Source organism: Mytilus trossulus, chromosome 2, assembly GCF_036588685.1.
Source record: "Mytilus trossulus isolate FHL-02 chromosome 2, PNRI_Mtr1.1.1.hap1, whole genome shotgun sequence".
Classification (NCBI taxonomy): Eukaryota; Metazoa; Mollusca; class Bivalvia; order Mytilida; family Mytilidae; genus Mytilus; species Mytilus trossulus.
In genome coordinates this window covers 7,486,562-7,503,055 of record NC_086374.1, presented here as the reverse complement: position 1 = coordinate 7,503,055, position 16,494 = coordinate 7,486,562, and the positions used below count along the sequence as shown (strand labels likewise).

General features: G+C 32.3%; 1 protein-coding gene across 1 annotated transcript; it reads left to right on the top strand.

Annotated features, from left to right (window-relative positions):
- Positions 1 to 6,205: 6,205 nt before the first annotated feature.
- On the top strand, positions 6,206 to 16,272 carry LOC134706405 (uncharacterized). The gene is made up of 4 exons (XM_063565321.1): positions 6,206 to 6,728; positions 10,925 to 11,106; positions 12,528 to 12,654; positions 15,440 to 16,272. The coding sequence occupies exons 1-4, from the start codon at positions 6,307 to 6,309 to the stop codon at positions 16,200 to 16,202; spliced, it is 1,494 nt and encodes a 497-aa protein (XP_063421391.1). The 5' UTR covers positions 6,206 to 6,306; the 3' UTR covers positions 16,203 to 16,272.
- The last annotated feature ends 222 nt before the right edge of the window (positions 16,273 to 16,494 follow it).

Sequence of the window (16,494 nt, the reverse complement as noted above, 5' to 3'; positions counted from 1 at the left end):
GTAAGAGCAGATATAATAATAAAGAAGTAATAATAAGAAAAATAAATGGAAATACATAAATTCTAAATTATAATGAGGATAAGCAGAGACAATAAACCGCTGCGTAATGAGCGCATGATACGCCCGATCTGTTGTGTGGAAGTTTTATGCAACAAAGCATAAAATGTTTCTGAGGAAGTTTTAAGAAATAAACATTTATGATTTTTGAGACACGGCGGGACATGTGCCCCCCCCCCCCCCCCCCAAAAAAAAAATATCACTAAAATAAAATTTTGAGTCATCACAAGTAAACATATTTTATTTATTTTTTTATTAAAATTAATTTAAAAAAGACAAACATCCGGGTATTTTGATAAAACTGTGAGACATTTTTTTCGGCATTTTATTTTAATGCAATCATTCTACTATCAGACTATGGAATGTGTATCCAGTAAAAAAATATATGTGTATACATTTTTCGGCACGAAGATCGATTGATTGATTAATTGATGGTTCCAGTGGCAAATATTTCATAGATATAGGAAGATGTGGTGTGAGTGCCAATGAGACAACTCTCCATCCAAACAACAATTCAAAAATTAAACCATTATAGGTTAAAGTACGGCCTTCAACACGGAGCCTTGGCATGTTTATGACGATCATGAAGAATTTGTATGTTAACTATAATCAGAATGTATTTAAAAGATATTAGAAATTAAGAACAAGATGTAAGTATAAATCCAAGAGAAGACTAGTCTACCGGGGTATGATGTATTTGAGCTTCTTCTTTGTTTTATTTGGTAAGCTAGATTGAGGTAACGAGCAGGATTCATGAGGTTTTATATAATACGCCTTTATTACGAGCAGTTTATTCTTTATTATAACTATCATGGTAATTGTACGTCTAACACTGTATATATATTCCTGACTTAACTTTTGTTTACCTAAGAGCCCTGTAGATGAATTTCTAAAACAAAATTAGTCTGGGCACCTAAATATTGTCAAGAAATTGTATAGTAAAACTTACTATAAAAATCCTTGATTTTATTAAAATATTGATGCATTTTACTAGTAGCCGTACGGTGACCTAAAGTTGTTAATGTCTGTGTCTCATTTTTGGTCCTTTGAGGATAGTTGTTTCATTGGCAATCATATCACATCTTCTTTTTTATATTCACATACCAATTCCTGGGCGATTTTTTTTTTTGGGGGGGGGGCTATTTTATGCAGATAATTATAATTTTTTTTTCAGACATTGTTCCTGTAAGCACATGTACTCTATTAGAATGCGTCACTGGTTAGATTTTTGTTTAATTTCAAAATACCCAGCAATCCATTTAATTATATTTCAAACAAAATTTTAAATAAATGTTTTCTCGAAATTCACGAAATTGAATGTAACTCATTTATTTAATGTAAAAGCTTCCCACCAATCTTATATTTGACATAAAATAAACGGTCCCAGCACAGCGGCACTTCTGTATAAAGGAACTGAAGTGATCCCTTTTCCCAGCATTTCTAAAATACGGCCCCGTCACAGCGGCACTTCTGAATATAGGAACTGAAGTGATCCCATTAATGCATCGCAGGGGATATCATCGAAATTCCTGGTGAACGTCCATCTGGTCTTGTTTGCACTCTCATGTGTACGATTCTTGTCAAATTTTTATATCATCAGCAATGACAGTTTCAAAAATAAGTCCTAAGCTTTGACCTTTTGAAATATAAATAATAACGGAAATCTCTTTGCATTTTCTCTGAAGCTTTTATTTCTCCATTAAAAATAAAAGGAAATGAAAAAACATGATTTTTTATTAGTTATTGCCCTTGTTGTTCCTTGGTTAACAAAAAATTATGTGAAATACAGGGGACATATGCACTTTGTTCTTTTATTGATAGATTAGTTTTTTTCACGTCGTCCTTCATGTCATAGGAAATGATATCAGGATATGGTGCTTTAGTTGTCAGTTATGTTGTTAGTCAGTTGTAGAAGCCATCGCTCCGCTAGGCCGCTCAATTTCAGATGAAACATGTCCAAGGATCTGTGCCTCATCCTCTGCACTTGCTGTAGCCGACGCCGTAATCTTTTTACGAAAAAAAATCGGGAACACTTTTCTGCGATTTATCCATCTTGTTTTATTAAATGAACTAAATTATCCTTAATAAAAGATCACGCATACTTCATCGGAAATAATTGGAATCTATCCTCATATCCTAACCCTTATTACATATGGATATCTCCGAATTTAACTGCTGCAAACATATCTTTATTTATATTTTTTTCCTGTCAAATTGATGTGCATGGATGCTTGAGCATCTGAGCATACATGCAAGCTACGCCACTGTGTCAGACAAATATATCCTAGTTTAGAGAGCTACCATTTATTTATTTTTTATAGAAAAAGGGGGGGGGGGCTAGGATGAAAAAAATATCGTGCATTTTTATTTAGTTGTAATCTCGGTCTTGTCTTTTTATTTTTCGCTCTATTCGGTCTTGCATTTTTTATTAGTTTATCCTGACTTTTTTTTACATTATTTGTCATCATGCTTTTTTTTTGCCAAGTTGCTCATCCTGCCTTTTTTTTTTACATAAATTGTCATCCTGCAATTTTTTTGCCAAGTTGCTCATCCTGACTGTTTTTAACTCAAAACTTCTGTCCTGCCATTTTTCATTTTTTTTTCATCCTAGATTTATTGGCAACAACTACTGTCTTTTTTGGTGTAAAGGGTCCGCTTGTTTCTAGTTATAAAATGGCACAAACAAAGAAAGCGACATAAATAAATTGTTTCATTGAAGATAATTGATTTCTTTTAGCTAATAACATGATTTATCTTCTATTTGAGATGATCATTAGGTCTGATAGGAAAAAAAGATTCTAGTCCTGGACCCACGAATCAAGTCCATTAAAAAAAAACCTACCATCTGCTTACTCTTCCGGAGGACCTGAGATCACCCCTTGTTTTTGGTGGGGTTCGTGTTGTTTATTCTTTAGTTTTCTATGTTGTGTCATGTGTACTATTGTTTTTCTGTTTGTCTTTTTCATTTTTAGCCATGGCGTTGTCAGTTTGTTTTAGATTTATGAGTTTGACTGTCCCTTTGGTATCTTTCGTCCCTCTTCAATCACAATGGACAAGGATTGTCAGTTTTCCTACCAAAGGTCAGTGGTTCTCTACGGGGACTCATGTTTCCTACATCAATAAAAACAGCCTGCCATGAAATAGCACAATAGTGCTGAAAGTGGTATTCAACACCTATCAATCAATCCATAAGCAATTAAAATAAAATCACAAAAATACTGAACTCAGATGAAAATCAATACGGAAAGTCCATAATCACATGGCAAAATCAAAAAACAAAACGCATCAAAACCGAATAGATAAGAACTGTCATATTCCTGACTTGGTTCAGGTTTCCATAGTGATGTTTATTTCCTAGATTATATAGGCATTAAGTCAACTGTACTATATTCAATGACTGGAATGACAGTAAGGTGTACATGTCTGTCTGGCAGATTTCATATGTCCTTGACCTCATTTCCATGGTTCATTAGGCAATGTAAATTGCATGGTTATTATGTATAAGATACTGTAAGCAATGTTTGAACTATATTTGGTGTATGGAATAATCGTATGATTTACCTTGTTGTTTAGCATGATTCATCTGACCTTGACGTCATTTTCTTGGATCATGTTAAGTTTATGTCATAGTTGGCTACAGATGCACGTTAGTTTCTCCATAGGCGGTGATGGTAACGTTTTCTTCTGTTGCTCAGTCCATATCGTTACCTTGGATATGTGTGATAGCTCGTTTCGAAGCTGAGACATTTTGACATATGTGGTTAAATTTTCGGGGTACGAAGTGAGATTACTTTTTCTGTAAATTAGCAAACCCCGAGTATCCTTTTGTGATGCGGCTCCTCATGGTAAATAATCCCATTTTAAACACAATAAGTTCTTTGAAAATGTAATACTTTAAACACATTTAAAGACCATAGATTTTACACATTTATTCTGTGTTCTCCTACTTTCTAAATTAACTCAAACGGTTAAGCTCAGTCACTTGTTTATCATAGAAAAATGTCAAATATCACTACACAGAGAATTTTTATTTACACGTGACTTTTGAGTTCCTCATTTCAAGGTGCATTAGGGATGTTGTCCCAGTTGTAGTAAAGCTTTATATTTAGGACTATCAACATAATATCAATGGTTAGTAAGGAAGGCGAGAAATTTAAAAATGTGAGACATTTCAGCAATGCACTCTTGTGACAGTTAAAGTTGTGGTCAAATTTATACCAAAGTTAATCATGATGTGCCTTATGTTTTTATATTTGAAATTTATATGCCAATTTATTGTTGTCATCTCATTACCAGACAGTTATGAATGACTGAACATTAAATAATTATTATAGTGGAAATGTGGCAGGATTTTTTCCACCAGGCTAATTGAATAATAAAAAAAAATAGTCAGCTTTCTATGTCAACATATCTATGAGTTCCTACGATAATTCAATAACTGTGGGAAATAGTTTAATGTAGATCAGAACTAAAAATATACTCAGATAGAACCTTATACTTTGCATTCAGGAAAACACATATTTGTGGAGGGAAAGATTTTTGTCTCTCAAAATTGCTAGAAGATATCTTTTATAATGTACTTTTAGAAATCTAGAAGAAAACATGGTGTCACTGAACTTGTTTTCTTGCTATGAGTAACAAGAGTGCACTCACTGAAATAGCCGGCCTGCTTTACTTATCAAATTGTATTGGTGTTTAAAGTGTGTCATATAAAAATTTCAAAGTTGCACTTAAACTTAACTTAATCAATGATCAAAGAATGAAAATGAGTTCAAGGTCAAGGTCAGATGAACCATGCCAGGCAGTCATGTACACCTTACAATCAATCCATGTACTAAATAAACCTTTTGCCTATAGTATCTAAGAAACAAAAATAGCTATGAAAACTTAACATTGACCAATGAACCACCAAAATAAGGTCAAGGTCAGACGATACCTGCTAGACAGACATATACAGCTCAAAATCCTTCCATACAACAAATAAAGTTGACCTATTGCTTATAGTTTTACCAAAAACCAGACCAATACACAGAAACTAAACGCAGAGCAATGAAGTGCTTTAAATGAGGTTAAAGTCAAATAAACCCTGTGAGACTGACATGTACATCATAAAATATTTCCATACAGAAATTTTTAAAGTTGACTATCATAACTTTTTCGAACATGAAAAATTTCCATTTTTATTACCTCTCAATTAAATCTTTACAGTTGACACCAATACAACAAACAACAATATAACTTAGCATTTAGTAAGAATAATATGTAATTAGGTAAACTGTAGATTTTTAAGAATATGCAAGTTTATTTGAAAAAGTTACAGAAATTTTTTAAGTTGACTATCATAATTTTTTCCGACATGAAAAATTTCCATTTTTTTACCTCTCAATTAAATCTTTACAGTTGACACCAATATAACAAACTATTATATAACCTAGCATTTAGTAAGAATAATATGTAATAAAGTAAACTGTAGAGTTTTAAGAATATGCAAGTTTATTTGAAAAGTTACAGAAATTTTAAAGTTGACTGTCACAACTTTTTCCAACATGAAATTTCATTTTTTTTTACCTCTAAATTAAATCTTTACAGTTGACACCAAAACAACAAACGACCATGTAACCTAGCATTTAGTAAGATTGATATGTAATTAAGTAAATTGTAGAGTTTTAAGAATATGCTAGTTTATTTCAAAAAGTTACAGACATTTTTAAAGTTCATATCATAACTTTTCTGACATGAAAAATTTCCATTTTTTTACCTCTCTATGGCAAGCCGTTCTCGTCAAAACTATGTTTAAACCATTTTTCGAAAAATTTACACACTGAGAATTTAAAAAAAACACACTGAGATTAAAAAACTTAAAAACACACACTGAGAATTAAAAATTACACACTGAGATTTCATAAAGACGCACTGAGATTACAAAAAATGAAAAACACACACTGAGAATTGAAAATTACACACTGAGATGAAATAAACTGAAAAAACACACAGTGAGAATTGAAAATTACACACTGAGATTTCAAAAATACACACTGAGATTTGTATGCATATTACTTATGAATATTCATGAGATGAATAATTCAACAGATTAATATCTTGGTCAACCAAACTCTTGTCACATAAAAATATCATTCGGAACACCTCACGTTACTTTCGTATCTCCTCGTCGGTGTCATTTCCTGTCAAAAAATTTCCAGGAGGTGAAAAATATATACAGATGCATTAGAACTCTCGAGTTTCCTTATTATGTCGATCAACGATACAGAAGATTTAGGGGAATTCTTCACATCTTTATTGAATGTTTTTGAAAATACTAATCGTAACTTAAACAGACCTTGGACAGCTCACGACATAACCTTAATCGAAAACATCAGTCGTCGACTAGAAAGTTGTTTAGAGATATTAAATGTTATGCTTTCTGTGCTTGATCCGGGGTCAGATTTAAATCTAACTATTGAAACCCTATACTCAACTGGACATGATCTTTTTGGACAAGCAACACAAATGCTACATACTTTGAATATTGAAGAGGGGGTTAATCATGTTAATGATGAGGGCGAAGACGCTTTGCTGTTCGAAGAAACATCCACAGGACGACCAAAGTACAATTTAAATCAATCAATTATGTATTTATATGAAAGTGGGATGTCATGGAGCAGAATGGCAAGGTTACACAATATTTCTAAATCATTCTTAAGCTACATGTACATGTCCATGGGTATCGGGATCGTTCGCCCTAATAACATGTTCGCCCTGGGTACGTTCGCCCTGAGTTAGTTCGCCCAGAGAGTCTGTTCGCCCTACTAAAAAATAATGATATTCATGCAGGGCATTGAAGTTGAAAAAACTTATTCAGATATTTCTATGGTTACCGTATATATTCTTGAAATTTATGGAAACGGGAAAATATTTAAAAGATTATGGCTTGTTTAGGATCGTTAATTGTTCAATGACAAAATAATTCGGATCACTGAATATTGTGATACTTGACTTTTGATGGATTATTAATAAAAATCAAACGTTTTATTGTTTTGATAAAATATTCAGCTTGAAATTAATAAACACAATGATGTACGAACTGTAAATCATGAAACGGATTTACAAGTTCATTATTATACTCGGAGACAGTCCTAGTCTCAGTTATACTGCATACATTTATGATTGACTGAATACAATTATTTTGTTAACAAATATTAATAAAGAGAAATACATTGTATACCAATTCTACTCTGTAAATCAAAGAGAAAATGACAAAATGATTGCGGCAATATAAATATTCTGTCAATTTGTTAACAAACTTTAACATATTTTGTTCAAATACTTAAAATTATGCGACTGGACAACAAATAGAAAGAAAAAAAAATCTGGGCGAATGGACCCTGGGCGAACAGGTATCAGGGCGAACACGTAGTATGGCGAAGGTGAATCAGGGCGAACGGACCCGGATTCATGTCCATGTACCTCATTTTATCATTTAAAATAATATAAACATGATAAAGGGGGTCTGATCCCGCTTATTGTTTTGTCAGATTCCTGTATACCCGCTTATTGTAGAAATAATGCTTGTAATTTCACATGTCCCGCCCAACTTCATTTCACGCTTAATAATTTAACTGTCACCCTTACAAAAAATCGTCCAATCCCGCATCACGCTTAGACCCCAATGAGACCTACATGTACATTTTTTACTATATAAGCAGTATAAAAATAACATATGCTGCTCCTATATACTATAAGAAAGCAATAGTGGTGTGCACTTTATAATTGTCAAATTTAAGCGATTTCTGTAATTTAGTTCTTTTTTTATTCCGATATTACCGCTTTTTCTCCTATTAGTTCAACAGAAAAAATGGACATTAACAAAAATGTATGCTTCTTTCGAAGGTGGATTGTGAGCGTAAATGAACGGTGACCCCATATTTTTATTTCATTTTTCTATTTACATGATTTAGTATAAGATAAATTTCATTTATAGAAAAATATAGAGAAATCCTATATTAAATAAAAAAAATTGATTTAGACCCGCGAGCCCCGTTATGTTTGCAGGAATATTGCTGCTAGCTGCAAACATTAGTTTCATAGGATTTATCAGTTTGTTAGTTTTAAAATGCAATGAAGTACAAAAAAAACAAATACAATGTATGATGAAAGTATAACAAACACCAACTACATTGTACCAAAATACAGGCTCCTGACTTTTGACAGGCACATAGACATGAATGTGGTGGAGTTAATCATGTATGCCAACGCCTAAGCCCTTCTCCCTTTTCCTTGACTGGGGACAATGGTCCATCAGCATGCAATACTAAAGCCTTATAGCCTGAGATTGCTCTGGTGGTATTTATAGCACTAATAGATTGCTTTTTGTCCGTCCTTCCAGTCTTGTTAGCGCTCTCACATGTACAGTTCTTACCAGATTTTAATGAAAGTTATATCATAGGTTTATATCAGCAATGTCTTGGACGAGTTTGATCATCAGTGTCGATCAATTATTTTTAAAAGAGTTATGCACCTTGGAATCATTAACTATATGGAAAATTGCATCGTTAGCTTTCTCATGCATGTGTACAATTTTTGCCAAATTTTTATGAAACTTATACCACAGATTTATATCAGTAATATCTTGGACGAGTTTGAAAATCAGTGTCTATCAATCATTTTTAAAAGAATTATGCACCTTGGAAACATTAACTATATGGAAAATTGCACCATTAGCGCTCTCATGTGTACAATTCTTTCCAGAATTTTATGAAACTTATAACATAGGTTTATATCAGCAACATTCATGACATTGACAGTGTTCTCCCCAGGATTTTTGGATAGCACCAGGGTAACCCGTGACGAAATGAATTTTACAATATTTTGTGTCGCGTTGCGTCGCTTATTTTTTTCTTGTTGTTTTTTGTCATTAGGCCAAATAAAAAAGCATGTGTGTTTCCTGTTTCCCTACCTACCCTATATTTTAAGCTTAGAAATAGCCTACCCTAAAGGTTTTTTTTATCATTTTTCAATAAGCACTGTTAAAGTCAGGATTTCTCTCCCATAGACTCAATGTAAAAAAAAATGGTAAAATAAAAAAAAATCCCTACCTACCTACCCTGTTTTTTTCAAAGATGAAACAGGAAACACACATATTATTTTATTTGGCCTTACCTTTTTTCCTTTGTTTTGTTTACTGTGGTACTGTGTTGTATGGACTTTGGGTCAGAACATTATTGGTAGAAAAAGTAAATCAATAAAACAGTTTGTATACTCTAATATCTTTGAAACTAAAGTCACTTCTTATATTTGGATCAAGCCATTTTGTCCCAATACTTGTAGTTACACTACACATTCCCTATGTTAGATTTGACCATAACAATGAACTTTGAACAAGATTAATTTTTGTTACAAAACCTTCAGTAAATTTTTAATTCTAAATTTTTAAAACCATAACAATGAACTTTGAACAAGATTAATTTTTGTTACAAAACCTTCAGTAAATTAAAAACTACTTTTCATTCTTTTTCACAAGTTTTATTTATTTTCTTATGCATCTTAATTATTATTTTTAAATACTTTATTTCAATAATTCTAAGCTCACATTTCTGTTATGTTTAGGCCCAAGAAGCTTTTTTTACCATGACCATACAACAAATGGAAGTTTTTAACGACCTTGACTGGCTATACAGCCCTTGCACGGTCGGCTATCCCTGACCATAAAGATATCTATTTAATATAAAATGACAAAATGTCTGTGTATCAATAAAGGTATCATTCTCTAAAATAATTTGCAAAACATTTTTGTTGGTATGTTCTAAGAATTTTTTTATCCTTAATGTAACATTCTAATATAATTTTGCATTCAATTTGTACTTTATTTTAATTTTCAATGAGAAATTATATGTGAGGAGCATTTTTTTGTTATAAGCAAAATCAGGGGAAATAACTTCACAATTAATTTTTATAACAGTCAAATTATTTTGACTAAAGACTGGCGTAAAAGAGTTCATTCACAAATGTCTGCTTGTCCCCTATTACAAGTCTGTTATTAAAATTATGATCTCTTAATTAATTAAAACACAAGAGAATCATGTACATCGATTAAATCCAATCATCAATGTTAACCTCAACAGGTAAATCGATCACGTGGTGTAAGCAATCTACCTGTCAATACTGGATTAAACTGGTTAGAACTGGTAAATTTTCATGTAAAATTTTAACCCTCACTGAAAGTTGAAGTCATTTGAAACTACCGATTTTAATACGAATTTTTTACCGAAAACTTTAGCACCACGGAGAAAAATTATACATCGCGGCAAGAACGATATACCACCGCGGTAGAAAATTATACATCGCGGGCCCGTGGTCCTTTAATGGCCTGGGGAGAACACTGATTGACGTGTTTGAAAATCAGTGTCGATCAATTATTTTTAAAAGAGTTATGCCCCTTGGAAATAATGATTATATGGAAAATTGCATTGCTAGCGCTCTCATGTGTACAATTCCTGCCAGAATTTTATGAAACTTATATCATAGGTTTATATCAGCAATGTCTTTGACATTTTCAAAAATAAGTGCACTGTAGTTATGCACCTTGGAAAAATTTATTATAACGGAAATCACATTGCATTTGCTCTAAATGCTTCATTTCTCTAATCATGCTAATTAAGATATTTATAAATTGTTATTAAGAACCAAAAAAAGACTGTTTGTTTAGTTATTGGCCTTGGATAGATAAAATATGTGCAACGTGGGGGACATTGGAACTCTGTTTTTTTTTATATTTTATTCATCCCTAGAGAGTCTTTCAATTATTGATGAAATAGGGACAAAATGCATAATATTGTTTAATTATAATATACCAACCTGAATATTATTACAGTTGTCTCCAAGTCTCATTGTCTACTATCAGAAGAAGGAGAGATGAGCTTGGTTTAGACCCCTCTAATATGCATAGATTTTCAAGAATCAGCAACAATGACTTGGACCAAGAAATTATCACAGCACTCCAATTCACACCTAATGCCGGAGAATCCTTTATACAAGGCAGTTTTAGGGGAAGAGGTAATAAGAATAATTGTATATATATAATTTTAAATCTACATATGTATTTGAATTGAACTGATATATATGGTATATAATTGTATAATAGTAATCAGTAGTTACAGATCAAGTTTGAGTTTCATTCTAGTTGATCCAATTTTTGACCTTATTACAACCATTGCACTTAGAAAATTTTATGCACTTTGTGGCATCAAGTGAGCGATTACAGACTCTTTTGAGCCTCTGGTTAACCTCACATAACCCAAAGGGTTATATGAGCTATTGCCATCACTTTGTTTCTGTCGTCCGTTTGTTAACTTTTTACATTTTAATATTCTCGTCTTCAATTCCACTGCAAAGTTGGCATGAATCATCCATAGGATTATATCTGATGACCTTGACCTTCAACCAACATGGCAACTGTTACTACATGTATATTAAAATAAAACATAGGTGTAAAATGCATATATTAGGCTTATTTTAACTATAATTCAATGAAAAATCTTTTCTGAAACCACTGGACCAATTGGATTAAGTGATGCTTGACCCAGATAAACAGGTGAGAGGTCTTGGCTCCTCTTATGGAATACTGGATCAGCCTCTTTTGTGGCATCAACTTATGTCAAGAGCAGAACATTGTGGATTGCATTGGTTATAATAATTCTGAAACATTAAAACAACATGGGTAAAAGCTCAATACATTTAGATTTCACAATCTGGCATCAAAAGTATGGACAGCCATCATGCCTCCTATATATACATGTATATACCCTGAGTGTTACCATACTATTTTCTGATATATATACCATTTACATATATGTTTAGTGATCAAACCAAGAATTTTACTCATGTACCCATAATCCTAGAATACATGAATCAAGGGAGTGTTGCCTATGCATATCTTCTAATCAGTTTTATTAACTGTATTAAAACAATTTCAAAAGAAAATAGTCTTAAAGTCAATTGATTGTCCAGTAATTGATGGTAGATGATGAAATATACATGATATATGAGGAATATTTCAGTAAACAAAATTTAGCAAGAAAAAAATATATTTCTAGCCATTATTGTATGGTTCCCACTATATAAACTGGATGTCCCAGGTCTTCCAGCTGATACATGTACATGTACAATGTATGTTTTCACTAGCCTTGTTTTCACTATAGCCTGAAAATGGAAGCTACTACACAAATGTAGATCAGCATGACAGACCACATTGGGACATCAGTAGCTCTGGACTCTTTGATCCTATTTGTGAACTAGACCACATCCCGAGGCATCAGGGTACAAACTCTAGTTCAATACCGTATACTTTATTCCACAAAACACTGATTCAAGAACAATGTATAATATTGTTACAAAGTATGGTACATTTGTAAGTGTAAACTGTGTTAAATGTATAGTATGTAAATGTCAGTAATAACAATGAACTTTGTTTATAGGAATTAGAATACAACGATGGCGATTAAGAGAAAGACTTAATGTAATTGACCCTGTTGGTAGAGCACTAAGAAAAAGAAGAGCAATTCAAAGACGTGTATACAATGTAGAAGGAATAAATCATCTCTGGTTAGTGAAATTTTTTAAAATGTAAATGTTAAATACTGATCAACAAGACAATTTTTTTTAGGATGACCACTTTAAAAAAAACCAAGTCACAGTGACCTATTTTTGTATCTTTTCCACATTTTTAATAAGTGTGATTCATACCTGTCAACTCACAGTATGAATATAAATGTACAGATTTGATTTTATCATATTATCATTTGCTGAATTAATAATTATTGTCCTAATAACAGCTAGAGCATGTTTATAGTTCAAATACCAATGTCCCTTTATCTATTCTACTTTTCAAAAAAGAAATTATGGTCTTCTTAAGCAAATATAGGCAGACATGTTTTTGACTTTGATGCAGCCTTATTCGCCTATTAATTAATTCCATAAATTTGACAGCTAAACACCAAACTATCAAACAACATTACATTCTGTAAGATCAACATATAAATGAGATAGCTGTACAGTTATATCAAAATCTAAGTTGATTTGAAAAAGTTATAAATTTTTTTAAAGGTGACCATTTGAATTTAGTTTAAACTTTAAATTGTAGCTTTTTTAACCTATTAACTTAAATCCATAAAAATGAAAGCAAAAAAAAAACCAAAGTAATAAATAGCCTGACATTCAGTAAGACCAATATAAAAATGATATAGCAGTAGAGTTTTATGAAAATGGAAGTTGATTTGAAAAATTTATGAAAAAATTTAAGGAGGACTATCTTGAAATAACCTAAAACTGAAAATTTTAGCTTTTTCTTAAATCCATAAGAATGACAGCAACACACCAAACTACCAAACAACTTGGCATTCTATAAGATCAATATATAAATGAAATATTGCTGTCCTATTAGTGCTGAAGACCAAATGACCAAATAACTAGAAGTCCTATCAAAAATAAAGTAAAAATAAATGTGTGTCCTTCTATTGACTATGTTTTGCACCAGTCCCAACCCACCAATAAATATTGACCGGTCCCTTACCGAATTACTTTTGACAAAATACAGATGGAGTTTGATAATGGGGTTGTGTGCCCTATTGTTTAAACCAGAGGCTCCCAATGAGCCTGTATTCGCTCATCTTGATTACAAGTGACCTCAACAAAAATTGAATCATTTTGGTCTTGGATGGAGGGTGGATCTATTGGACACAGTTTTTAAAGGAATTCATCTAAGGACCATCCAGGCCAACTTCATTTTCAATTGACTCAGTAGTTTCAGAGGAAAACATTTGTAAATGAATTTTTTGTCAAAATATGCCTACCAGTAATTCCCTTAACCAACAAAAAATTGGCAACAGATTTAACAGACCATTTTTGTCTCACCTGTGACAAATTGCTTTCCCACACCGATGCCATAAAATTTTATTGAAAGACCTTTGACAAGGCAGGTGTCGGCTGACCTTGACCTCATTTTTAGGGTTCATTAACTCTGTAAATTAAGGAAAAACTTGAGGTCAATTTTTTGTGTTTAAGTCAGTTTCTCAGTAAGTAGGCATGATAAGTCGACAGTATTTGGTATGTGAGCGCCTCTTGATCTGGTTATCTAGACATGCAGTCATGGAATGCCTTGCTTATGCTGAGAGTCATATTTTCACTAAATTTTAATGAATACATGAAGTAGGGTATAACTTTATCTATAATAACTCAGTTTGCCCTGTGCTGGACTATGCATCACAACAATGCAATCTAGAAGCAGGTGACTCCCCCACTCCCTTGCATTACAGTAAATAGGATAACCAAGATGGCCATCACTGCTGTACTTAATTTAAAAAAGGTTGATAGTGGTATACCTCCTCCTCACATTTGAAAACTGTGTTGAACATGTACTGATTTAAGTGAAACTATAGCTACCAAGTCAAAATTTGAAAATGGTTTCTTGTTTGTATTCAGTTGAAAAATATAAGTAACCATTTTGAAAATTGGGTTTTCCACAGAACTCTTTACAGATCTCTTTGATTAGGAATAGTAATATAACAATATGAAATAATTTATTTCCCTCAGTGTTGCTCTGAATAATATAAAAAAAATATTAAAATGACAAATTACAAAAAGTTGCAGAGTATGTAAGCAAACAAGATCTAAAAATATACCAAAACTTTGTAATAGATCAGATTAAGTATGCTTAAATAGTACACATTTTTGTATGGGGGCCAGCTGAAGCCTGCCTCTGGGTGCATGATTTTCTCGCTCTGTTTGAGACCCATTGGTGGCCTTGTGCCGTTTTTTGCTCTTTGGTCAGGTTGTTGACTCTTTGACACATTCCCCATTTCCATTCTCAATTTTATTATTAAATATGTGCGCATGCAATTTGTGTGTAATTTTCAGTTTTCAGTGTGCAGTTTTCAATTCTCAGTGTTATTTACTGTTTATTTAATCTTAGTGTGTTTTTTTTTAAATCTCACTGTGTATATTCAATTCTCAGTGTGTGTTTTTTTTAAATCAAAGTGTGTAAATTTTCTTAAAATGGTTTAAATATAGTTTTGATGAGAACGGCTTGCCATACTATATAGTAGACTTGTAGGTGTACATCTTAGTTTAAAAAAATATTGACCCCTTCTGATATTACCAAAACTTAATTAAAAAAGTTGTCAAAATTGAATACACTTGCATTTCCTTTACTAAAATTTAAGGGTCACTGATGCTTTTTGGAACTTTATTTTATTGATTTAAAAGAAAAGTTCTTTATACAAAAACTAAACCTTTCACAATAAACAAAGGGTGAAACATATTTCACTAGAACAGGTACCTAAAGTGATTTTATTATATCACATGATTCATGAGATTTTCTTTTTCTTTTCAGGCATGTTGATACAAACCATAAGCTAATAGCTTGGCGATTTGTGTTTCATGGATGTATTGATGGGAAAAGTCGTCTCATTACATATCTGAATATAGCAGATAACAACAAAAAAGACACAGCATTGACATTTTTCAGAATTGGTGTTAGTAAATATGGCTTGCCATCAAGAGTACGTGGAGACTGCGGAGTTGAAAACACAGATATTGCCAGATTTATGAACAATGAAAATGGAGATGGTAGGGGTAGTTTTATTACTGGTAGAAGTGTACATAATCAGAGGATAGAACGTTTGTGGTCCGACATTAACAGAACTGTAACAATGTATTATCAACACCTTTTCAGTCATATGGAAAATATTGAAGTATTGAACAGCAATATCGAGTTGCATTTGTATGCTTTACATTTTGTATATAGACCTAGAATTGAGAAATCTTGTGCTGAATTTGTTGTTCAGTGGAATAACCATTCACTACGAACTGAAAACAATATGTCACCAATGCAGATTTGGTATTCATTAGGTGGTTATTCTATGGGTGATAGAATGACAGAGGTTGTAGTAGATATACAACAATATGGAATTGATTGGGAAGCCCCTCATGCAGCATTAAATCTCAACAACAATATAACAGTGCCAGAAAATTTGTTTACTTTATCGGATGAAGCCAGAATTTACCTTAATAATCAAGTGCAACCTTTAACAGATGATGGCAATCATGGCATTAATCATTTTGTGAATGTTGTTAGATATTTAGAGACCTTTTAAATTACAAGATGTATTTTGAACAGCATCCAGATTATTATTTGATGATAGTAAACAAGTAGATTTCTTTTTGTACTGTATTAATCTATTTTTACAAGTGTTAAAGGGCAATAACTCAACAAAAATACTCTAGTTAAACCCGAGAGCAGTATGACTATGTAAGTCCTAATATGGTAAAAAACAAGCATGCAAAGTTTCAAAGCCATCTTTTTATATGTTGTGTATTGGTTAATGGTAAGGTATAACCTTACCTCGACCTCATTTCATGGTTCATTGGTCATTGACATCTAGTGTT